Source organism: Passer domesticus, chromosome 9 (assembly GCF_036417665.1).
Source record: "Passer domesticus isolate bPasDom1 chromosome 9, bPasDom1.hap1, whole genome shotgun sequence".
Classification (NCBI taxonomy): Eukaryota; Metazoa; Chordata; class Aves; order Passeriformes; family Passeridae; genus Passer; species Passer domesticus.
In genome coordinates, this window is record NC_087482.1 from 24981095 (window position 1) to 25006701 (window position 25607).

Genomic DNA, 25607 nt, shown 5'->3' on the forward strand with positions numbered 1-25607 from the left:
TGTTCAAAATCAATATAGTTTTTAAATCACTTCGCGTATAGTCGAGAGCTTCTCCCTAGAAGTTAAAGTGCCTGCCTTCCCCCGAGCGCCCCAGCGGCGTGGGGGAGTTGGCTCCTGTAACATCTACCTCTAGTTCCCAACCCAGTAGAGATAAAAGTAGTGCCAAAAAGCAAAAAGCAGAAAAAATAACATTTACCTTACAAAAACAAGAGACACAGAGCAAAGCAAGCACTGCTCGCTTGCTCTGGAGACAAGAAACCCTCAAATCTAAAATAATAATTCCTGAGAAAACTTCTCTTCTCCAGCTGCCAGTGTGCACCAGTGCTTCTAAAAAAAAAACATTTCGTCATTTCTACTCTCAAAACACTAGCAGCATAGTCCTACCAAGTTCTGAGCGTGCAGAGCCCGCCTCACAAGCTAGTTCTGAGCCGTTTAACTCATTTCCCTGGGCCGGGGCCATCGCCCCGTCCAGTGCTGAGTTCAAAAACTTTGCTTTCCCCACAAGAACCTAGGCCACCATTCTGTGAGCCAAGTCTGAGTTCTCTGGTCCACCCACCAGGACCAGAGCCACCCAAGGGTCCTAGAGACACTCTGCTGCTGCTACTCTTCTTCTAATGAAAAAAAAAAAAAAATAATAAAGAAAAGTGGAAAGAGCTAGCAGCTCAAAAGCATTGAAAAGCCAAAAATTAGCCTCAGCCCAAGCGGTTCAATGAAGGGCTGTGGCCAGGGCATTCCAGAAATTTTCTCTGAATTGTTTCATGGCTGTCAATGAATTGTTTGCTAATTCTTGTTTTCTTTAGCAGTTCTTTGTTTCAGAATTCTGCAAGCCTGTTTCAGGACCAAAGGGGACTTCCAGAGATGTCAAAAAAGAACATCTTCAGTCCATGGACTCTGTCCTGAAATTCAGCTGCTTGGACTTGAAACAATGAACTTTCCTTGCATGAGTTTTTGCATTTTCTTATTTTTTAAGATTGTTTTAGTGATATGATATAATTAGATGTTTGATAAGTGAAGAATTTCCCTGAATGTTCTACGGGTGAAGAATTTCCCTGACCATTCCACATCAGCAAATGATTGAGATTTTGATTGGCAACAGATGAACCTCAAGAGGTGTTGTTCTCTTTTCAACAAAGCCGTAGTACAAGAAATTACAAACATTTCTTTTTCCATTTAATTAAATAATTTAAAAGGGTGAGATGTTGCCATGATAATTTAGGGAAAAAGCCTCTGCTAGGACTTTTCCTGTCCTGAGGAGCTGAGAGCCTCAGGAAATAAATGTAAAAAATGGCTATCTGCTGCTGTGGAATGCCACGGGTGCATCTTCCATTAGTTCGTGTAGATTGTTTTCAATCAGTGACCAATCACAGCCACCTGTGCCAAGGCTGTGAGCAGTCACAGGTTTTTGTTATTGATTCCTATTCTATTCTTGTCTTGGTAGCCTTCTGATCTTCTTCTCTCTGTCCTTTTAGTATAGTTGTAATGTAGTATTTTAGTATAATATATAACATAATAAATCAGCCTTCTGATGAAAATGGAGTCAAGCCTCGTGTCCTCGTCCAAAGGGTCGCAGTTTAAACAAGAGAGCCTCACACTGGTTTTGCTTTCAAACTAGGACACAAATCCATCTCTTTATTTGAACACAGGAATGGGCCATTGCCTACCCTGCAAGCGGGAGTTGGAGGGGGGGGGAGGGTGGGGTGGGGTGGGGTGGGGTGTCACCTTCAGTGATTCCTAGAGGGAAAGGCCAGGGGGCTCAGGGGCAGAGGGAGGGATGTGTTGGTCTCAGGAGGTGCTGGAAGGTGCTGGGCTGGTCCTGGGGTCCCTAGCAGAACTCGGGTTGGCTGGGATGGGACAGACGGAGAGAAAAAAAGGAATAAAGGAAGCTTGGGGAGGCCCATGGGGAGAGCAGGTGGCAGTGGGATCTACGGGGCAATAAGAGGCTTCCTTGTCGATGGTTGTTCTGGGGTCCTCTTCACAGAAGACTTGAGAGGGCTGTCCAGGCCGTTCCTGCTGCTGGAGGAGCTGCTCACGCTGTCGGTGTGAGGTGCAGCCACCGTCTTCCAACTCCTGTCCCGAGGTGCTCCTGTGCAGAGAGGAGGTGGCTGAGGCCCCAGCTGCCAGTGGCACACAGGGACCCTCGTGCACAGCAGGGCCCAGAGCTGGCAAGGCTCCCCAGCACGGCTGGAGCTGCTGGCACAGCTGGGCCCAGCTGGACAGCTGCCCCTCAAGGCCCCGGCCAGCAGGGCACGGCTCTGGGCAGGGTCCCTGGCCAGGAGCAGGCCCCAGAGCGCCTCTGCCTTTCAAGGGAAACCTCGGCCCTGCTCTTTCTCTTCCCCACCTCCCTCTGCCTCTGCCCCGTGCCCCTGGGGCTGCTCTTGGCCAGGCAGCCTCAGTGGGAGCCAGCTCTGGCTGCAGCCCCAGCGGGGCCCCCAGGACAAGGCCCAGCAATTGAGAGGCCAATGGAAGCACTGGGCAGCAGCAGAAGCCTCAGCAGAGTTATTTGGACAATCATGGACTGGCCACAACCCCACTGCAGTCTCAATGGGAATGTTCCCTGACCACGCTGGACTTTCAAAAGAAGCTGTTGGAGGGGGAGAGCAACAAAACACTCACTGTTTTCTCTTCCCGATTCCAAATACCGGATTCCAAACAAGCACAACACGAAGACAAGCTCCAAACAAAGCATAAATGCCAGTATTGCTAGCCAGCAGCCTGTTTCCTGATAGAAACCCCTTCCGAGGCCATCCTGGGCATTGGGAACAGGTCTTGTGGTGCCGGCTGCATCTGTGGGAGCGATGGGGACCGTGAGACGATGCTGTGCTGCACTGCTGAGCTGGCAGTACGGTGGATACGGGCAGGATGTTCTCTGTTTCCCCCAGAGCTGGGGCCTGCAGGCACCTTGCCGGCCCTTGGCACAGGCTGTGCCAGCCAACAAAGCCCAGCAGGCCGGGAGGAGAGCCCGGGGGCAGCGCAGCTGCTTGGGCAGTGGCTGCTGCCAGGGACACGGGCCCAAGCCATCCCTGAGCAGCCACTGCCACCCCTGGCCCTCCCTGCCCCGTGACAGCTCCCCCAGCCCCAGGGGACAGGCTCAGGCCCTGTCAGGACCCAGCACAGCCCCTGCCCAGTCGGGAGCCAGGGCTGGCTCTGGCCCTGGGCTGGCGGCAGGGCTCCCGCTCAGGGCTGCTCCTGTGCCTTGGGCCTCTGGGCACTCAGGGCCAGCTCCGCAGCAGCTGCAGCAGGAGGGACGTTGCTCACCAGTCCCGTTTCCCCAGGGCTCTGAACCAGCTCCAGAGGCCTGGAAGCCGAGGCGCCTCCAGCTTTGGCTGCTGCCGGGCTGGGCAAGGGCAGGCCCTGGGGGAAGAGCTGCTGCCATACAGCCCCGGCCAGGGCTGAGCCCGGCACAGCAATTACCTGCTGTGCCTGTGCCCGTGTCTGGCTTTGCCTTCCTTCCTGCAGCAGGGGCTGGCACCGAAGATGGAGTGCTTCCTTCAAGAAATGCCACCTTCCGCTGAAGCACTATGTCCATCTCTTGACAAAGGAAGGGAGACAGCTGCATCAGATGGAGCTCTTCCCCACTTGGGCGGTAGTATCAGAGGTAATATTTGTGAAATTTATGGAGCAGGAAAATGGCCAGATTCCAGTGGCATGATGTGAGCACTTCCACCTCCAAACAGCCACCCTTTTCCTAATCTGCAGGGCTGGATATTGTGGGGGATCTCAGGGTGTGTTACAGTTTGGGCTGCCTGTCAGCTGATGCCAAATGCCTTCCGGCAGAGGCTGGGCAGAAGCTGCAGCCAGGCCAGGCTGGGAAACAGCCCTGCAGGGCGTGAAAGCAGCAGCGGGGCAGCGAGGCTGCCATGGATCCCTTCCCGCTGTGCCGGGCATGGCGTGTCCAGATGTGCAGCCAAAGCCCCCGGCTGCTGAGTCCCAGGGGAAGCATGAGAGAAATGCACCCACCTTCTCTTGTCTGCAGGGGTTCCTTCAGCTCTTGCCTAATCTGTTTGGATGGTTGCAGGGACACCTTATCTGTTGTATCTTGGACTTTCCCTGTTGGAGTACCTTAGAGAAAAATATTTCCATTTCCCAGGAATGGATCCTACAAAAGCAAGGCTCAGCCTTTGAGGTCAGCAGGGACACACTGCTCACCACTGTGATGGGAGCTGGTCTTGCGTATAGCATCCAAGGTAGGAGCTGGAGAAGCTGGAGAAGTCCTCCCTGTAGACACATCTGTAACACAACAGCCACAGAAGCTTCTGTCACCTGGTTCCTGCCCGCTTGTCTACAATTCTTCCTTGGTGGCACACTGAGAACATACCTGCAGGAGGCTCCAAGGGCTTCAGAACTTTCTTCATCCAAGCTGATGGAGAAGCCTTCCCAGCACCCTCATCTAGAACGGAGCACAGATGAGAACACTTTCCAGGGTGTGCTGGGATCCCCTTCTGCCACAGGGAACTGGGCACTGCAAGGGGGTCGGGTAAGGCCATGGGAGCCAGATGTGAATGGACATGGCCAAAGGTGCACAGGGGCCTGGGGAGCTCTGGGCTGGCTCCTGGTCTCACTCTCCACACTCTTTCCCTGCCCTCAGCAACATCCCAGGGAGGGGTGGCTGGAGCAGCACAGGGCCATGGGGCTCTCTCCCTCAGACACAGAGGAAATCCTCCCTAAAGCCCTGGGGCAAACTGCAGCAGGCAGTGACACAGCTATGCCTCCCTCCCTCCCTCTGTCCCTCCTGCCCTCCTTCTGTGGGGACACCCCCCAGATCCCAAGGGCCAACAGCCAGGCCCTCTCAGGACACACTGGAGCCTTGCTCTCCCCCTCTGTTCTTTCCCCACCGTGGGCACCCCGTGCAGTCGCTGCCAGGTTTCAGGACATGTCTCCCATGGAGGGACCCCAGCAGGACTGCTCAGTTACCCGAGTGCCCTGAGCCCGCTCGGGATAATTCCCCTGGGCTGTGCCAGTCCAATCCAGGCTGTGCCCGCACTGCCAAGCAGCAGAGAGGGCAGCTCAAGCCTCAGCTGGGCTCAGGCCCAGAGGTACAGCAATTACCTCCTGTGCCTGTGCCTGGCATGGCCTCCCTTCCTGCAGCAGAGGTTGCCACGAAGCCCCTGCTTCCTCCGGGAAATGCTTCTTTCTCCGCAGGCTCTCCTTTCATTTCTGGAGAATGCAAAAGAGACAGCTGGATCAGATGGAAGCATTCCTGACTGGGAATGGGGAAGGGGACAATTTCAGGAGGCATCACTTGTGAAAGGAATGGATAAGGATCAGAAAACACCCAGGATTTTGGGACAACCCAAGGCTGCTTCCTTCCCCAAACAGCCCCAACATCTAATCTGCCTGGACACCAGGAAATTGCAGGGGATCTGAGCGTGGGCATGGACTGTGGTGCAATTGGGGCTGTCTGTCAGCTGATGCCAAATGCCTTCCTGCAGAGGCTGGGCAGAAGCTGCAGCCAGGCCAGGCTGGGAAACAGCCCTGCAGGGCGTGAAAGCAGCAGCAGCAGCTGTGGGGCAGCGAGGCTGCCATGGATCCCTTCCCGCTGTGCCGGGCACGGCGTGTCCAGATGTGCAGCCAAAGGCCCCAGCTGCTGAGTCCCAGGGGCAGCATGAGGGAAATGCACCCACCTTGTCTTCTCTGCAGACGTTCCTTCAGCATTTGCCACTTGATTTCTAATGGGTCCCGGAATTTCTTGCCTGCCATGTCTTTGGTCTCTCCTGTCGTAGGACCTTAAGAGAAAGTAGTTCCATTTCCCAGGAATGGATCTCCCAAAAGCACGGCTCAGCCTTTGGGGTCAGCAGGGACACACTACTCACCCCTGCCATGGGAGCTGGGCTTTGGTGCAGCATCCAAGGTAGGAGTTGGTGAAGTCGTCCCTGCAGACACGCCTGTAACAGAACAGCCAGAGAAGCTTCTGTCACCTGGTCCTGAGCAGTCAGTCAAACATTACGCCTTGTTGGGATAGTGAGAACCTACCTGCAGAATGCCCAGAGGGCTTCACAACTTCAGAGCGCCAGGCTAATGGAGAATCCTTCCCAGCCTCCCAGTCTGGAAGCAAACCAAGATGAGAACTGTTTCCATTGTGTGCCAGGGCTGGCTCTGGCCCTGGGCTGGCGGCAGGGCTCCCGCTCGGGGCTGCTCCTGTGCCGTGGGCCTCTGGGCACTCAGGGCCAGCTCCGCAGCAGCTGCAGCAGGAGGGACGTTGCTGCACCAGTCCCGTTTCCCCGGGGCTCTGAACGAGCTCCAGAGGCCTGGAAGCCGAGGCACCTCCAGCTTTGGCTGCTGCCGGGCAAGGGCAGGCGCTGGGGGAAGAGCTGCTGCCACACAGCCCCGGCCAGGGCTGAGCCCGGCACAGCAATTACCTGCTGTGCCTGTGCCCGTGTCTGGCTTTGCCTTCTTTCCTGCAGCAGGGGCTGGCACCGAAGATGGAGTGCTTCCTTCAAGAAATGCCACCTTCCACTGAAGCACTATGTCCATCTCTTGACAAAGGAAGGGAGACAGCTGCATCAGATGGAGCTCTTCCCCACTTGGGCGGTAGTATCAGAGGTAATATTTGTGAAATTTATGGAGCAGGAAAATGGCCAGATTCCAGTGGCATGATGTGAGCACTTCCACCTCCAAACAGCCACCCTTTTCCTAATCTGCAGGGCTGGATATTGTGGGGGATCTCAGGGTGTGTTACAGTTTGGGCTGCCTGTCAGCTGATGCCAAATGCCTTCCGGCAGAGGCTGGGCAGAAGCTGCAGCCAGGCCAGGCTGGGAAACAGCCCTGCAGGGCGTGAAAGCAGCAGCGGGGCAGCGAGGCTGCCATGGATCCCTTCCCGCTGTGCCGGGCACGGCGTGTCCAGATGTGCAGCCAAAGCCCCCGGCTGCTGAGTCCCAGGGGAAGCATGAGAGAAATGCACCCACCTTCTCTTGTCTGCAGGGGTTCCTTCAGCTCTTGCCTAATCTGTTTGGATGGTTGCAGGGACACCTTATCTGTTGTATCTTGGACTTTCCCTGTTGGAGTACCTTAGAGAAAAATATTTCCATTTCCCAGGAATGGATCCTACAAAAGCAAGGCTCAGCCTTTGAGGTCAGCAGGGACACACTGCTCACCACTGTGATGGGAGCTGGTCTTGCGTATAGCATCCAAGGTAGGAGCTGGAGAAGCTGGAGAAGTCCTCCCTGTAGACACATCTGTAACACAACAGCCACAGAAGCTTCTGTCACCTGGTTCCTGCCCGCTTGTCTACAATTCTTCCTTGGTGGCACACTGAGAACATACCTGCAGGAGGCTCCAAGGGCTTCAGAACTTTCTTCATCCAAGCTGATGGAGAAGCCTTCCCAGCACCCTCATCTAGAACGGAGCACAGATGAGAACACTTCCCAGGGTGTGCTGGGATCCCCTTCTGCCACAGGGAACTGGGCACTGCAAGGGGGTCGGGTAAGGCCATGGGAGCCAGATGTGAATGGACATGGCCAAAGGTGCACAGGGGCCTGGGGAGCTCTGGGCTGGCTCCTGGTCTCACTCTCCACACTCTTTCCCTGCCCTCAGCAACATCCCAGGGAGGGGTGGCTGGAGCAGCACAGGGCCATGGGGCTCTCTCCCTCAGACACAGAGGAAATCCTCCCTAAAGCCCTGGGGCAAACTGCAGCAGGCAGTGACACAGCTATGCCTCCCTCCCTCCCTCTGTCCCTCCTGCCCTCCTTCTGTGGGGACACCCCCCAGATCCCAAGGGCCAACAGCCAGGCCCTCTCAGGACACACTGGAGCCTTGCTCTCCCCCTCTGTTCTTTCCCCACCGTGGGCACCCCGTGCAGTCGCTGCCAGGTTTCAGGACATGTCTCCCACGGAGGGACCCCAGCAGGACTGCTCAGTTACCCGAGTGCCCTGAGCCCGCTCGGGATAATTCCCCTGGGCTGTGCCAGTCCAATCCAGGCTGTGCCTGCACTGCCAAGCAGCAGAGAGGGCAGCTCAAGCCTCAGCTGGGCTCAGGCCCAGAGGCACAGCAATTACCTCCTGTGCCTGTGCCTGGCATGGCCTCCCTTCCTGCAGCAGAGGTTGCCACGAAGCCCCTGCTTCCTCCGGGAAATGCTTCTTTCTCCGCAGGCTCTCCTTTCATTTCTGGAGAATGCAAAAGAGACAGCTGGATCAGATGGAAGCATTCCTGACTGGGAATGGGGAAGGGGACAATTTCAGGAGGCATCACTTGTGAAAGGAATGGATAAGGATCAGAAAACACCCAGGATTTTGGGACAACCCAAGGCTGCTTCCTTCCCCAAACAGCCCCAACATCTAATCTGCCTGGACACCAGGAAATTGCAGGGGATCTGAGCGTGGGCATGGACTGTGGTGCAATTGGGGCTGTCTGTCAGCTGATGCCAAATGCCTTCCTGCAGAGGCTGGGCAGAAGCTGCAGCCAGGCCAGGCTGGCAAACAGCCCTGCAGGGCGTGAAAGCAGCAGCGGGGCAGCGAGGCTGCCATGGATCCCTTCCCGCTGTGCCGGGCACGGCGTGTCCAGATGTGCAGCCAAAGCCCCCGGCTGCTGAGTCCCAGGGGAAGCACGAGGGAAATGCACCCACCTTGTCCTCCCTGCCGCATTTCCTTCAGCTCTTGCTTCGTCTGTTTGGGTGGTTCCAGGGATATCTTGTCACTTGTGTCTTGGATCTTCCCTGTCAGAGGAACTTAGAGAAAAATACTTCCATTTCCCAGGAATGGATCCCACAAAAGCAGGGCTCAGCCTGTGGGGTCAGCAGGGTCACACTACTCACCCATGCCATGGGAGCTGGGTTGGAGCCAAGCATCCAGCCCTAGAGCTGGAGAAGTCCTCCCCGCAGACACACCTGTAACTCAACAGCCACAGAAGCTTCTGCCATCTCTGCTGATCTGCATGGGCACCACTGAGCCGCAGCAGCGGTGAGGGGATCGTGCAGGGCGCGGGCACATACGTGCATGGTTCTCTGCTGGCACCTGCAGCGCTGCCCCCCTGGCCCAGCTTTGGGCTCTGAGCTGGCAGCTCTCCCAGGGGAAAGGCCTTGACCTACCCTCAGCATCTCCCAGAGCCTCAGTCCTGGATGTGGGACCTTCACCGGCAGGTTCAGCTGCAAAGAAAGGCAGGACAGAAGAGCTCCTGTGGCACTGCAGGAGATCCTCAGGCTGCCCACAAGGCTCAGCCCCGGGGCACAGCCCTGGGCCCGGCCCCTTCCCTCTCTGCTCTTCTCTTTGACTGCACAGAGCACACAGAAGGACACACTGGCACAGCACACAGGAGGAAGATTGAAAGCTAAATGCTCCTTCCTCCCACTGACAGTGATCCTGTGGGAGCCCTCAGGCCTCCAGAAGGGAGCAGGGCAAGGTTTCCAGATTCTTTTAATCTTAAGATTATATTAAGGGAACTGGTTAATAAGTGAGCTTCTGTTGCACTGACCCTGATTATTCACTAAGGAAAGGCAGAATGAAAACTTGCCTCCAGCATCCTCCAGGAACTTCAAACCATCATTCATCAGGATTTCCTGAGAACCCATGTCACGATTCCAGTCTAGAAGGGAGCAGAGATCAAAACCATTTCCATGGTGTGCTGGGATCCCCTTCTGCCACGGGGAACTGGGCACTGCAGGGGTGTTGGGTAAGGCTGTGGGAGCCAGATGTGAATGGACATGGCCAAAGCTGCACAGGGGCCTGTGGAGCTCTGGGCTGGCTCCTTGTCACTCTCCAACCTCTTTGCAGGCCCTTTGCAACATCTCTGGAGGGGTGGCTGGAGTAGCCCAGGGCCCGTGGGGTCTCTCTCCCTCCCACAGAGGAAACCCTCCCTAAAATCCTGGGCAAAACCATCCCCAGCGCTTCCCAGGGAGCAGGGAGCGCTGTCCCAGGAAAGGGCAGCCAGGCTGCCGGCTCACCTGCTCGCCGCGCTTGCAGCGGAGCAGCCTGGGCAGCCCTGGCAGGCAGGGCCACAGCCAGGAGCAGCAGGAGTAGGAGGTGCAGAGCAAGGGCCATGGTGCCTTGTCCTCCGCCAGTCCCGCAGCTCTTGCTGCCACCGCTGTCCTGACACCGCTGTCCCAATGTCAGCACCGCTGCTGCCACCGCCGCTGCTGCCGCAACAGTTGTGCTCAGGGACTGACTGCTGCCTCCTTGTGCTGCTCTGCAACCACGGGGCCTGGCACCTCTGTGACCTCAGGGCCTGCTGAGAGCTCAGCCTGCTGTGACCCCAGAGCCCTGCTGTGACCTCATGGCCTCAGCTGTACCCCCAGAGTGTGCGCCCGTCCGCATGAATGGACTGCCCTGATTGTAAATGGTTTGCTTCATCAAAGGGCCATTGCTCAGCAAAACCTTTCTTTTGCCTGCTGACGTTGCTGGTCAGGCTGCATCCCTCAAGATGCTCTTATTGTTGCAGTTCAAATTTATTTTATTGATTCCATTTCAAGTCTTGTTTAAGGGCTCTGTTGTGCCCCATTTTTTCCTGACTTGGTTCACCTGTGGGTTTTACCCTCCCTCCAAACTCTCCCTCGTGCACTTCCCCACCCCTTGTTCCAGCTCTTTCCCTGCCTGTCAAGGCAACCCAACACCTTGGTTCCCAAATCTTTGGGCCAATCCCTGACTGCAATTCCCCTGTGGAATTCCCCTACTCCTGGAAACCCCACTGGCCCTTGTGACCCATCCTCTCCACCCTCCTACCCCAATTGGCCCCAGACACTTATTGTAATCCCCTCACTCCTCTCCTGAGCATTCCCTATTGGTTCATTGTTTGCATCCACCCCATGACTTGTATGTGTACAAAACCCCTTGGGCAGTACAGCTAGGGGCTTCTCATCCTGTTCTATTCGCCTGGACTAAGGTGTTCCTTGCAGAACCTGAAGACAGGGAGCCTCCTCCTTTCTCCTGTGCTTCGTCCCTGTCGTGGCTTGTGTCTGGCACTGGAGAGCAAGTGGCACTAAAGGCTCTGCCTCTGGTAAATCCCCATAGCGAGGCAGTTCCCGACTCCTGCCGTAGTGCCGGAGTTCTAAGAGCTAGCCCAGGTTCCAGCACTCACTTCACTAATGTACCGAATGCCCCTTCTTCAGTGCCTGCTCTGGTGCTCTGCCAGCTCACACAGCAGAGTGTGATTCACATACTGCAGCCCAGAGTTAGGTTGTTGCAACATTGAAATGGGTGTGGTTGGCAGGATGGCTGGGCATAAATCACTACAGAACTAAAGCAAATGCGTGCACGGTCCCAGGCTGGACTTGAATAGGCACAGGAATTATGGAAAGATGAGGACAAGATAGCAGAGAACAATGGAAAAACCAGCTGAAAAGGAGGACACGCTAAAGGAGTTATTTGTGCACATTTGGGGCTATATTTTTCTTGGGTGCAAAACAAAATCAAAAGCTCATAAATGCCCAAAAGATGAGAACTGTGTGTGGTAAATAGATATGATTCATGCTGACAAATTTGAAAGAGTAATCAATATTAATAAAGTAATTAATATTTGGAAATAATAAAACAGTTAAAGGTGTAATGCCAAGCAAGAAAGGGAATGGAGGGTTTATCCCTCTCCCCACCGTTTTCCTGCAGCTGTTCAGAACAGGAAGAAGCAAGAGATAACAATGACTGAATTTAGTTGGAAGAGAGGAGAATTTGGTTGGACACCAGGAAAATGTTGATTATATGAGATCCACTGCTTTAATGTTAGAACACAATATTGGCTTATACTGTAGCAGCTTGGTGCGCATGTGTAATCCAAAAGGTGAACTCCAGGACATGGAGGAAGAGGAGAGGCTTTCCTCAAAGAAGATCCCCAAAGAGTGGTACAACTTACTTAAAGAAGTGTGGAGCATGCGTGGTAAAGGTGATGATGAGGGCAGTGATACAAGTGTGACGAATCGAAAATGGGAGGAGATGGTAAGGACATACAGCATAAAAAGGGGAATTTTGTCTTGACAAGCTAGTCCGTGAGGTGACGGGGGGTCCAAAAGCCCTGCACTCCATACCCCATGCATACCCCGCATGGTTAGTTTTGCTTATACGCTATTATTAGGACCAAATTATTTGTAATTTAAACCAAATTATATAGTCAGTGTTTCGAGTTTATTCAATTGTATATATATTAAGCTACATAATTAAAATTGCGGTTTTATTTAATTTTGTTTGGGTTTGTTTTTTTGGTTTTTTTGATTGGAAAATTTGGCAAATATAACATGTGGAATGTCCTCCACAGCAGAGTGTCAGACCTCTGGATCTTTTTAAACAATTTTATCAAGGTGGAACTGTGGCAGCTTCAGATCGTGCCTCTGGAGGACCTTGAACAAAGAACCCCTGAGCTTTTCTACCCTTCCAGGTGAAGTGTGATAGTCTGGGGTCTTCCTGCTGTGTCCGAGTGCCGGGCCACTGGCTGGCACCACAGGTCCCCAGACCCTCTGCTGAGGTATCCCTCTCCTACAGTCAAGTTTAGTCTGTCACATTTGGCTTTTCTCTCTGATCCACCACCAGGACCAAAGATCACATGGTTGTGAGGATGTAAAAATGCCTGTACCTTCTGGAACATTGCTGTTGTGTGACAGCCATGCAGGCAGAGCGGGCAGCTGTAGGGACACTGGCTCATTTCCCTGGTGCCAGCCGTGCTGCATCCATCGAGCTGCTGGGTGTTGGTGCTCGTTGGGACGCGGCCCGGCCCGGCACCACGGGAGTTACGAAGGGTCTTGAAGAAATCCCCACGCATTAAAGCAGACGATTTAGCCTGGGATTTTAAGTTGTTTCTCAGTTAACCTTGTAAAAGGCCAAAACAAGTCTCCTATGAATTCTGTCCCTGTCAAGTTCAGTTCCGCCCCGAAAGCCCCTCAGCATTCTCAGGGCAGTGGCAGGAGCCGGGTGCTGGCCCAGAGCCCCGCTGGCCAGGGAGAGCACGGCCCAGAGCGAGCCCCTGCTGCCCGGGATGGCCACAGGCCTGGGGGAGCCTGGCGGGCAACGCCAGGGCCCTGTCCAGGGCTCCTGGGGCTCCTCTGGCATCTGTTCCGTCCCCTCGGGCGCTGAGCGGTGCCCGTCCCGCGGGGCTGTCTGTGCCCGGCCCCAAAAGAGGCAGGGCCGGGGCTGTGGCCCCTGGGCTGGCGGTGCCGCCTGCCCGGGCTCAGCACCGCCCGTGCCGTGCCGGTGCAGCGTGACCCGGCGGGGCAGCTCCGCCTCGGCGCCTCGCCACCGCCATCCCGGCACGGCGGCTGGCCCTGGGCCGCGGCAGCCCCGAGCCGCATGGGCCCGGGAGGGACTGCCGGAGCTCCCCGTCCCCTGCGTGCCTCAGCAGACACTCCAGCCCCACTGCGTGCAGCAGGAGGGACACAAAGCACCTGCACGCTTACGAGAGTCCACAGCCCTTTCTACATGTGAAATGAGACCCCAGAACCCCGACATGTGCCTCAGGAGAGATCCCAGCTCCCTGCACACCTTGGGAGAGATCCCAAACCCTCTGCATGCCTCACACAGGATTCCAAATCCCTTGCATGACTTGAAGTGGACCCCAGTGCCCTCCATGACTCAGAGGAAACCTAAAATATCCCTGGGTGTGTCACAAGGGACCCCAGCCCCTCGTGCACCTTAGGGGGACTCCAAAGCCCCCACGTGCCCTACAGGGAAGTCCAGGCCAGCTATGCCGAGTGTTTTGACCTGGAAAACAAGCCTGGTTGGACCTGGGTTGTTGTGTCTCTGGGGCTGCTCACCAGCCCTGTCGGACCCTGAGGCCACACAGCCCTTCCCTTCCCTTCCCTTCCCTTCCCTTCCCTTCCCTTCCCTTCCCTTCCCTTCCCTTCCCTTCCCTTCCCTTCCCTTCCCTTCCCTTCCCTTCCCTTCCCTTCCCTTCCCTTCCCTTCCCTTCCCTTCCCTTCCCTTCCCTTCCCTTCCCTTCCTTCTGGCCCTGGCTGAGAGCAGCAGACCCTGTGCAGCACCCTGCATTGGTGATGGCCCATCAATTAGGTCCTATCCAGTGTGTGTTAATTAGGGAGGAGCTTTGTTTTGCCTGCTGACATTGCTGGTCAGGCTGTGTCCCTGGAGATGCTCTTGATGGCTTCCCTCTTTTCCTGGGCATGGCACTGGAGGAGGTCTGGGCCCAGATGATCCCACGGAAGGAAATGTCCCTCAGCCCAGGGACGCTCAGCATGGGCTGCCCCATCCCCTCGGGGCCCCACCGCTGGTCACAGTGAAGCGATCTGCAAGAATAAATAGACTCCACTGTCGCCCTGGTTTTTAATGTTCTGTCCTGGATTAGGGTAAATCTGGGAGAAAACCTCCAAAGGGGCCCCCCCAGAAAGCAACCCCACATGGCCCCTTCCCCCCAGCGGGTCGGGAAGGATTCCTTGCAGAGAAGTGGAAAGAATCTGTTTATTTGACAGGAAAAACACCCCCAGCACACAAAATGAACAATACCAGATGACAATGCTTTCACCCATCTGAAAAGGATGACAAATTCAGAAAGTCTTTCCTGGCAGTGGTGGCTCTGCTGTCGCTCCCTCCGGCACTGGTGATAGCTGCTGCAGCCACAGGACGCAAACTCTCGGTGTTTCCCAGGTCCCAGTCTGGAGCAGGTGTGAGTGGTTCCAAAAAGGGAAAGGAAAAACAGTCCAGGGAAAAATCTGGACTACTTAGCTAAACTAACAAGCAGAAGCCAAAAAGCAAAAGCAAAGCGGGACCACAGCAGAAGCAAGAGCAAAGCAAGCAACAGAAAGCAAAGCAAAAAGCAAAAGCTGCACTATGAACTGAGCCGTCTGTCTGTCCTGCCAGCCGTGGGGGAGCAGGCTGATAACAAACCAAAACAAACCTTGCTCTTCAGGGCCAGTCGTGAAGGCACAGTATGTAATATACAGCATTAACAGGACACACGGCTGGGGATGCAAGCATCATAACCTCACCCTAGGACAAGTTCTTCTAAGCCTTCTGATGTTTACATTCTTGTAGCAAACTTTCTCACGCACTTTATGCAAATAACGTATTGTTATGCATTCTTTTCTGCAAGAGGAGAAATTTGATGGACTGTTGGTTTGTCCAGTGTCATTGGAGAGGTGGCACTTTCACCCTCCAATCCACTCTCACTTTTGGAAATCTGCAAATGTTGGAGTCAGAAATTCAACTCCCCTCTTTTTTACCTTGGAGAGATGCGTGTCTGCGTTGTTTTATTTCATGTCCTATAGCGACACTCCACAACCTGATGTAGTTATGAAGTGGGTGTGCGTGTCAGGGCCTGGCACAAGCGAGATGGCTCTTGTGAAAACTTGTGCACCGAGCCCTGGTCCGAGCCACATCTTTGTTCACAAACATGTTCCATATGCAATACATTACACAATCTCTTCATGCACATTCAACCCCTGGCCCCGCCTGTCCTCCCCTCACATGGCGATGAGATCCACGCCCTCCTGGGCACACATTGTTTCCTGTGGTGGTCACACTGGGGTCTTTGGTGTTCTCTGAGGCCGAAGGCTGTGGTCTTCCTCATGACTGAACTTTTGAACTTTTCTCCTTTGTGCGTGCACTGTGGTCCCCTGGTGCTTATCTGAGTACGTCTGTTGGTTTGGATCAGCTTGGAGACAGAGGAGCTCCTTAGTCTAGGCTTCTTGCATTCCCTGGTCTTCTCCTGGTGTTATGAGTAAAAAAGTTATCTGTAGCTATGATATTTTATTAAAAATCCTTTCCTAGGATTTTTCCCCTCCTGAAGAGCTGAGGGCCTCAGGAAAGAAATGTAAACAATAACTATCTGCTGCAGTGGAATGCAACAGGTGCATCTTCCATTGCTCCATGTGGATTGTTTTCACTTGATGACCAATCACAGCCAACTGTGTTGAGCCTGTGAGCAGTCACAAGATTTTTGTTATGCATTCCATTCTGTTCTTCTTCTTTGTAGCCTTCTGGTCATTTTTTCCTCTCTGTTGTTTTAGTATAGTTTTACTGTAGTATTTTAATAGAATATATAATAAATCAGCCTTCTGAAATGGAGTCAAGCCTCGTGTCTCCACACCTGGTGTGTTCTCCCCAACAAATTATCCATTTTTTTTAAGGCTGCAAAATTAAACAGGTTGGGCCAGTTGTTGCGAGTTGAAATGTTGACTATTTGTTGTTGATAGCTTCATGTTGCAATCACCTCTTGTTAATAGTTTTTCTTCAATTACCTGTTAATGGTTAGAAATCAAGCACAATTGTCCCCCTGCTGCTTCCCCAGAGCCTGCAGGTAGCAGGGTGGGGGTGGTGACATCAGAGCTAGTATGCAGATGAGAATGCATTTCACCACAGTTTGCAATTTTCCAGGAAAAAAACTCCTAAAAACAAGAAGCCAACATGGAATTATGAAACCTAAGTAATGTCTAAAGGTGAGGAACTTAATCCAGTATCTGCAAAGATCCTTTTTACTCCTCACCCTAACCTGAAAGAATGTCAGCTAGGAAGAGGACCTGGAATGTTAGACCAAAGAAGCGGAATTCCCACTACTCCCTCGAGGATGGAAGCCCCAGCTCTGCCTGCATACCAGCGGACACAGCTGCATCATCCTCCTCCTTCGTGCCACTCCTGGGAGCAGCGGGGGTGCGGGCGACCTGTCGTTTCCCATAACCTGAGCTGAATTTTTTAAATAAAGGCATTAAAAAGGAGAAAGATCTCCTGCCCTATTTATGACACTGGTATTGTCCTTCATAGCAAGAAGCTTCAGAAATTTGCATTTTCCTATGCCCTTTGTACCTTGGCAGAGGTTTCTTAAGTAAAAGGTTAAAATTCAACACATAATTCTACAATGTAAAATATAAATGCTTAGTCCATATTGCTAACTTAATTAAACCCCCCAGAAACCTCCATTTCAACAGCAGCCCCTGCCTGGCTCCTGCCTGCCCACACCGTGGGCATCCACGGCTCCTCCTGGGCATGGAGCTCAGTCAGTGCTGGTGCTGGGTGGGCTTTGCTGCTGCTGCCACCTGGACACTGGGGTGACCGCTTGTCCTAGGTTGCAGTATAAACATGTATTCTATTCCCATCCTCAAGAACTGCTGAAACCAGGAGGGGCATTGTTTTCTTCCTCATCTCCTGTTAATGGGCCCATCAATGTCTTGCCACATGACTCAGAGAGAACTCCCTCCCAGAGCCATTTCTGTTTAGTGGCTAATCAAGGACCCACAGCATGAGGCAGAATGATATCAGCCCACTGTGAGATGCTCTGCCCATGGGGGAGGAGCTAAACATCCCCAGCTGGATATAATCTGGGTTTAGGGACACAACAAGCAGTCTTTCCACTGGATCCCCAGAGGAACCGTGGCCCTTACCCACTGCTTTTCCAGAGGATGAGAGCTACCTGATTGTTTCTACAGGATCACCACTTCCACAAGTCCATTTCAACTGGACTGCTACCACCACCCTAACTAGCAGGGTGTCAGCAGGCTGTATTCTGACCCTGTCAGTGGTTTTTCTTTTGTATCATTGCATGTGTTTTGATTTTTTTCCCTTTTTCTAATAAATTGTATTTCTGACTTGGAGTCTCTCACTGGTTTTGCTTTCCAACCAGAACAAAGATCCTTCTCTTTATTTCAACAGAAGAATAGGCCATTGCCTACTTTGCAAGCCGGGGGGGTGGGGGGGGGGGGTCACCTTCAGTGATTCCTAGAGGGAAAGGCCAGGGGTCTCAGGGGCAGAGGAAGGGATGTGTTGGTCTCAGGAAGGGCTGGAGGGTGCTGGGCTGGTCCTGGGGTCCCTAGAGGTACTCGAGTTGACTGGGATGGGACAGACAAAGATAAAAAAAGGGATGAAGGCAGCTTGGGGAGGCCCATGGGGAGAGCAGGTGGCAGTGGGATCTACAGGGTAAAAGGAGGTTCCCTCGTAGACTGTTGTTCTGGGGTCCTCTTCACAGAAGACTTGAGAGGGCTGTCCGGGCCGTTCCTGCTGCTGGAGGAGCTGCTCACGCTGTCTGGGTGTGAGGTGCAGCCACTGTCTTCCAACTCCTGTCCCGAGGTGCTCCTGTGAAGAGAGGAGGTGGCTGAGGCCCCAGCTGCCAGTGGCACACAGGGACCCTCGTGCACAGCAGGGCCCAGAGCTGGCAAGGCTCCCCAGCACGGCTGGAGCTGCTGGCACAGCTGGGCCCAGCTGGACAGCTGCCCCTCAAGGCCCCGGGCAGCAGGGCACGGCTCTGGGCAGGGTCCCTGGCCAAGAGCGGGCCCCAGAGCGCCTCTGCCTTTCAAGGACAACCTCGGCCCTGCTCTTTCTCCTCCCCACCTCCCTCTGCCTCTGCCCCGTGCCCCTGGGGCTGCTCTTGGCCAGGCAGCCTCAGTGGGAGCCAGCTCTGGCTGCAGCCCCAGCCGGGCCCCCAGGACAAGGCCCAGCAATTGAGAGGCCAATGGAAGCACTGGGCAGCAGCAGAACCCTCAGCAGAGTTATTTGGACAATCATGGACTGGCCACAACTCCACTGCAGCCTCAATGGCAATGTTCCCTGTCCATGTTAGACTTTCAAAAGAAGCTGTTGGAGGCGGCAGGCAATAAAACACTCACTGTTTTCTGTTCCAGGAATACCAGATTCCAATGCAGAGCAACATGAAGACAAGCTCCAAATAAAGCATGCCTGCCAGAAACCCTAGCTAGCAGCCGGTTCCCTGACAGAAACCCCTTCCGAGGCCATCCTGGGCATCGGGAACAGGTCTTGTGGTGCCGGCTGCATCTGTGGGAGCAATGGGGAGCGTGAGCCCGTGCTGTGCTACACTGCTGAGCTGGCAGCACGCTGGATACGGGCAGGACGTTCTCTGTTTCCCCCAGAGCTGGGGCCTGCAGGCACCTTGCCGGCCCTTGGCACAGGCTGTGCCAGCCAACAAAGCCCAGTAGGCTGGGAGGAGAGCCCGGGGCCAGCGCAGCTGCTTGGGCAGTGGCTGCTGCCAGGGACAGGGGCCAAAGCCATCCCTGAGCAGCCACTGCCACCCCTGGCCCTCCCTGCCCCGTGACAGCTCCCCCAGCCCCAGGGGACAGGCTCAGGCCCTGTCAGGACCCAGCGCAGCCCCTGCCCATTCGGGAGCCAGGGCTGGCTCTGGCCCTGGGCTGGCGGCAGGGCTCCCGCTCGGGGCTGCTCCTGTGCCTTGGGCCTCTGGGCACTCAGGGCCAGCTCTGCAGCAGCTGCAGCGCCAGGGACGTTGCTGCACCAGTCCTGTTTCCCCGGGGCTCTGAACCAGCTCCAGAGGCCTGGAAGCCGAGGCGCCTCCAGCTTTGGCTGCTGCCGGGCCGGGCAAGGGCAGGCCCTGGGGGAAGAGCTGCTGCCACACAGCCCCAGCCAGGGCTGAGCCCGGCACAGCAATTACCTGCTGTGCCTGTGCCCGTGCCCGTGTCTGCCATCGCCTTCCTTCCTGCAGCTAGGGCTGCCACTGAGCCACTGCTTCTCCCTGAGTGCTCCTCCTTCTGCACAGCCTTTTGGTCCATCACTTGAAAAAGGGAAAAAGGGACAACTGGATCAAATGGAAACACTCCCCACTGGGGAGGTGTCACCTTCATGAGGCAATGCTTGTCTAAGTCACAGGTAAAGATCAGGAAAAAGCCCAGGTAATTGGGGCTGGGCCAGTGCACTCCCTTGTGCAAACAGCTGCACCTCCTGATCTTCTCAGAGACTGGGAAATGGCAGAGCATCTCAGGCCCACGGTACAGTTGGGGCACCCTATCAGCTAATGCCAAATTCCATCCTGCAGAGGCTGGGGAGGAATTGCAGCCAGGCCAGGCTGGGAAACAGCCCTGCAGGGCGTGAAAGCAGCAGCGGGGCAGCGAGGCTGCCATGGATCCCTTCCCACTGTGCCGGGCATGGCGTGTCCAGATGTGCAGCCAAAGCCCCCGGCTGCTGAGTCCCAGGGGAAGCATGAGAGAAATGCACCCACCTTGTCCTCGGGGTGCTTCCTTCTGTGTTTGTCTCAGGAATTCATCTGCCTCATGAGACTTTTGGCTGCAGTATCTTGGGTCTTTCCTTTTGGAGGACCTTAAGAGAAAGTAGTTCCATTTCCCGGGAATGGATCCCACAAAAGCGGGGCTCAGCCTGTGGTGTCAGCAGGGACACACTACTCACCCCTGCCATGGGAGCTGGATTGGGGCCAAGCATCCAGCCCTGGAGCTGGAGAAGTCCTCCCCACAGACACACCTGTAACTCAACAGCCACAGAAGCTTCTGCCATCTCTGCTGATCTGCACGGGCACCACTGAGCCGCAGGAGCAGCGATGCCTCCCTGGCCCAGCTTTGGGCTCTGAGCCCTCCCAGGGGAAAGGCCTTGACCTACTCTCAGCATCTCCCAGAGCCTCAGTCCTGGATGTGGGACCTTCACCGGCAGGTTCAGCTGCAAAGAAAGGCAGGACAGAAGAGCTCCTGTGGCACTGCAGGAGATCCTCAGGCTGCCCACAAGGCTCAGCCCCGGGGCACAGCCCTGGGCCCGGCCCGGCCCCTTCCCTCTCTGCTCTTCTCTTTGACTGCACAGAGCACACGGAAGGACACACTGGCACAGCACACGGGAGGAGGACTGAAAGATCAATGCCCCTTCCTCCCACTGACAGCGATCCTGTGGGATCCCTCAGGGATCCAGAAGGGAGCAGGGAAAGATTCTCAGAATCCTTCAGCCCTTACATAATGTTAAGGGAAATGGTTTATAAATGAGCTTTTGTTGCATTGATCCTGATTATTCACTCAGGAAAGGCAGAATGAAAACTTGCCTCCAGCATCCTCCAGGAACTTCAAACCATCCTTCATCAGGACTTCCTGAAAACCCATGTCACGATTCCAGTCTAAAAGGGAGCAGAGATCAGAACCATATCTGTGGCATGCTGGGAACCCCTAATGCGACAGGGAAAAGGGCACTGCAAGGGGGTCGGGTAAGGTTATGGGACCCAGATGGGAATGGACATGGCCAAACCTGCCCAGGGGCCTGGGGAGCTCTGGGCTGTCTCCTGATCACTCTCCACACTCTTTCCCTGCCCTCAGCAACATCCCTGGGAGGGGTGGCTGGAGTAACCCAGGGCCCTGGGGCACTCTCCCTCAAACTCACAGAAAATCCTCCCTAAAGCCCTGGGGTAACTGCAGCAGGCAGTGCCACAGCTATGCCTCCCTACCTCCCTCTGTCCCTCCTCCCCTCCTTCTGTGGGGACACCTCCCACAGCCCAAGGGCAAACAGCCAGGCCCTCTCAGGACACACTGGAGCCTTGCTCTACCCCTCTGTCCTTTCCCCACCGTGGGCACCTTGTGCAGTCACTGCCAGGTTTCAGGACATGTCTCCCACAGAGGGACCCCAGCAGGACTGCTCAGGACCCGAGTGCCCTGAGCCTGCTCGGGATAATTCCCCTGGGCTGTGCCGGTCCAATCCAGGCTGTGCCCGCACTGCCAAGCAGCAGAGAGGGCAGCTCAAGCCTCAGCAGGGCTCAGGCCCAGAGGCACAGCAATTACCTCCTGTGTCTGTGCCTGGCATGGCCTCCCTTCCTGCAGCAGAGGTTGCCACGAAGCCCCTGCTTCCTCCGGGAAATGCTTCTTTCTCCACAGGCTCTCCTTTCATTTCTGGAGAATGGAAAAGAGACAGCTGGATCAGATGGAAACATTCCTCACTGGGAATGGGGAAGGTGAGGCATCACTTGTGAAAGGAATGGATAAGGATCAGAAAACAACCAGGATTTTGGGACAACCCAAGGCTGCTTCCTTCCTCAAACAGCCCCAACATCTGATCTGCCTGGACATCAGGAAATTGCAGGGGATCTTTGGGTGGGCATGGACTGTGGTGCAATTGGGGCTGTCTGTCAGCTGATGCCAAATGCTTTCCTGCAGAGGCTGGGCAAAACCTGCCGCAAGGCCAGGCTGGGAAACAGCCCTGCAGGGCGTGACAGCAGCAGCAGGGCAGCGAGGCTGCCATGGATCCCTTCCTGCTGTGCCGGGCACGTCGTGTCCAGATGTGCAGCCAAAGCCCCCGGCTGCTGAGTCCCAGGGGCAGCATGAGGGAAATGCACCCACCTTGTCTTGTCTGCAGGAGATCCTTCAGCTCTTGCCTTATCTCTTTGGGTGATTCCAGGGATATCTTGTCTGTTCTGTCTTGGATCTTCCCTGTTGGAGTACCTTAGAGAAAAATATTTCCATTTCCCAGGAATGGATCCTACAAAAGCAAGGCTCAACCTTTGGGGTCAGCAGGGACACACTGCTCACCCCTGTGATGGGAGCTGGGCTTGAGTGCAAAATCCAAGGTAGGAGATGGAGAAGTCCTCCCTGTAGACACATCTGTAACACAAAAGCCACAGAAGCTTCTGTCACCTGGTTCCTGCCTGCTTGTCTACAATTATTCCTTGGTGGCACGCTGAGAACATACCTGCAGGAGGCTCCAAGGGCTTCAAAACTTTCTTCATCCAAGCTGATGGAGAAGCCTTCCCAGCACCCTCATCTAGAACGGAGCACAGATGAGAACACTTTCCAGGGTGTGCTGGGATCCCCTTCTGCCACAGAGAACTGGGCACTGCCAGGGGGTCGGGTAAGGCCATGGGAGCCAGATGTGAATGGACATGGCCAAAGGTGCACAGGCGCCTGGGGAGCTCTGGGCTGCCTCCTGGTCACTCTCCACACTCTTTCCCTGCCCTCAGCAACATCCCAGGGAGGGGTGGCTGGAGCAGCGCATGGCCCCGGGCCTCTCTCCTTCACATACAAAAGAAATCCTCACAAAAGCCCTGGGGAAAACTGCAGCAGGCAGTGCCACAGCTGTTGCTCCCTCCCTCTGTCCCTCCTCCCCTCCCTCTGTGGGGACACCTCCCACAGCCCAAGGGCAAACAGCCAGGCCCTCTCAGGACACACTGGAGCCTTGCTCTCCCCCTCTGTTCTTTCCCCACCGTGGGCACCCCGTGCAGTCACTGCCAGGTTTCAGGACATGTCTCCCACGGAGGGACTCCAGCAGGACTGCTCAGTTACCCGAGTGCCCTGAGCCTGCTCGGGATAATTCCCCTGGGCTGTGCCAGTCCAATCCAGGCTGTGCCCGCACTGCCAAGCAGCAGAGAGGGCAGCTCAAGCCTCAGCAGGGCTCAGGCCCAGAGGCACAGCAATCACCTCCTGTGTCTGTGCCTGGCATGGCCTCCCTTCCTGCAGCAGAGGCTGGCATGGAACCACTGCTTCCTCTGGGGAGTGCTTCCATCTGCACAGGCTCTCCTTTCATTTCTGGAGAATGGAAAAGAGACAGCTGGATCAGATGGAAACATTCCTCACTGGGAATGGGGAAGGTGACAATTTCAGGAGGCATCACTTGTGAAAGGAATGGATGAGGATCAGAAAACACCCAGGATTTTGGGACAACCCAAGGCTGCTTCCTTCCCCAAACAGCCCCAACATCTGATCTGCCTGGACAGAAGGTATTTGCAGGGGATCTGAGCGTGGGCACGGACTGTGGTGCAATTGGGGCTGCCTGTCAGCTGATGCCAAATGCCTTCCTGCAGAGGCTGGGCAGAAGCTGCAGCCAGGCCAGGCTGGGAAACAGCCCTGCAGGGCGTGAAAGCAGCAGCGGGGCAGCGAGGCTGCCATGGATCCCTTCATGCTGTGCCGGGCACGGCGTGTCCAGATGTGCAGCCAAAGCCCCCGGCTCCTGTGTGCCAGGGGAAGCATGAGGCAAATGCACCCACCCTGTCCTCCCTGCAGCACTTCCTTCAGCATTTGCCACATAATTTCTAATGGATTCTGGAATTTCTTGTCTGCCATGTCTTTGATCTCTTCTGGTGGAGGACCTTAAGAGAAAGTAGTTCCATTTCCCAGGAATGGATCCCACAAAAGCAGGGCTCAGCCTGTGGGGTCAGCAGGGACATACTACTCACCTCTGCGATGGGAGCCAGGCTTCTGTGTAGGAATCAGCAAAGGAGCTGGAGAAGTCCTCCCTGCAGACACACCTGTAACTCAACAGCCACAGAAGCTTCTGCCATCTCTGCTGATCTGCATGGGCACCACTGAGCCGCAGCAGCGGTGAGGGGATCGTGCAGGGCGAGGGCACACACGTGCATGGTTCTGTGCTGGCACCTGCAGCGATGCCCCCCTGGCCCAGCTTTGGGCTCTGAGCTGGCAGCTCTCCCAGGGGAAAGGCCTTGACCCACCCTCAGCATCTCCCAGAGCCTCAGTCCTGGACGTGGCTTGGGAAGCTGCACCACCTTCACCAGCAGGTTCAGCTGCAAAGAAAGACAGGACAGAAGACCTGTAAATCCACCAACAGAAACACCAGCCAAACCTCACTAAAAAGTCACCACTACTCCTTGAAGTAAAATAGACTGATGCATGTTAATACCTAAGCTTGTAAGCTGTAAAACCCATTGTTATGAGAAGTAAAATATTTTATTTTAAACTGTATTATTCATGAGGTTGTTTTAAGTGAACTGAATATTTAAGGTGTGATATGCAAATTTATTTCAAAAAATAAAATATTTTAGTGCTTTTGTCATAACAGACAAAAGAAATAGAAGTAAAAGCTAATGAAACACTGTAAAGAATATATTAGAACAATAATATGATTCGTGAAAAATTGGGAAAAAATTAAGTATATAAGATACAAACCAGATTTAAGTTCCAAGAAACACTAAAAGTAACATTAAATCAGATAGGATATAACAAAAGCCGTTAGATATTTAATAAGGATCAAATTAAAATAAAGGAAAACAGCCAAGTATAGCTGAAAGAAAGAGAAGTGTATAGACTAATTACAACTTTAGAGCTAAAATGTCAAAGAAATAAAACTATAACAATTAGAAATAAGCAGATGCTATCCTAAATCCTGAAAAACAATTTAAAAGGCTCTTATAAATCTTATGAAGTAAATACTGAGAATGAGACGAATGACATCACTGACTAGATCCCAAGGTGTAAGCTCTGCTACCAAGAAGATACACATCTTGGCGCTTTGGCTGCAACCCAAAGGGGCTTTGAGAGAGCTAGAGTGTTAAAACTGCAGAGGATTATTGTCACTGTATCAGTCATCCAAGCCCAAAAAGAATGAGCCATATGCACACTCCCAAGTTAGTGTAGTACGCTATAATGTTAACAAATTCAGAATGTGCACTATGAGTAGTAAAAGACACTGCAATAAAGAAAATGTGAAATATAGCAAAAAGAATAAAATGGCAAAATTTGTAAGCAATATATTAAAACTTTTTGTTCTGGAAGAGCTAGAGAAGAAATAAATCCTGAGAGTAGAATAAAGCAAATTGCTCAAGAATTAGAAAACAAGAACATGAGACAGTTATAAAGACACATTTTAGCAGGCAACATAAGAAAACATGAAAAACTTATTTTATAAATATTACCAGCCTTAAACGACTATGGAGTCAAAATATATCTAAATTACAATAAGCACATGCATTGATATAAAAAAATATAATTGACAATCCAAAGAAAAGAAATTAAAGATTTAGAATAATCTACCTTATGAGAAGAGCTGTTAATTTTATACCCTGACTAGTAGTATGAAAGTGTAGTTGTCAAGTTTTATAAATACTAAACATAAAATTAGAAAATAAGTAAGCTTTGTCAAAGTGTATCCTAAAAGTACAAATTTAATAAATTAATAGAGAAAGGGAGGGATTCTGATAGATTGTATGCACAAATTCATGCTGAGACTACAGTAATCTCGCCTAATGAAAATCCTAGCATACCAAAAGAGGGTTCAGGGCAATCAACATGCACCAAAATCCTAGCCTGAATA

General features: G+C 53.7%; 1 protein-coding gene across 4 annotated transcripts; it reads right to left on the reverse strand.

The window, feature by feature from the left end:
• Nucleotides 1–1798: 1798 nt before the first annotated feature.
• Nucleotides 1799–25607, reverse strand: LOC135307719 (proteoglycan 4-like). Of its 4 annotated transcripts, none has more exons than XM_064432133.1 (20): nucleotides 9872–10004; nucleotides 9403–9513; nucleotides 9020–9076; nucleotides 8747–8818; nucleotides 8558–8647; nucleotides 7992–8099; nucleotides 7261–7332; nucleotides 7092–7172; nucleotides 6903–7004; nucleotides 6357–6473; nucleotides 5971–6042; nucleotides 5811–5882; nucleotides 5622–5723; nucleotides 5047–5154; nucleotides 4316–4387; nucleotides 4147–4227; nucleotides 3958–4059; nucleotides 3412–3528; nucleotides 2614–2784; nucleotides 1799–2083 (listed from the first exon to the last, which is right to left on the reverse strand). In XM_064432133.1, exons 1-20 carry the CDS (start codon nucleotides 9966–9968, stop codon nucleotides 1923–1925), a joined length of 1965 nt encoding a protein of 654 aa, XP_064288203.1. In that variant the 5' UTR covers nucleotides 9969–10004; the 3' UTR covers nucleotides 1799–1922. The 4 variants fall into 4 exon arrangements, with proteins under 4 accessions (XP_064288203.1, XP_064288202.1, XP_064288204.1 ...); XM_064432132.1 differs by having other exon boundaries at nucleotides 1800–2083; nucleotides 8558–8659; XM_064432134.1 differs by having other exon boundaries at nucleotides 1801–2083; nucleotides 8558–8659; nucleotides 9442–9513.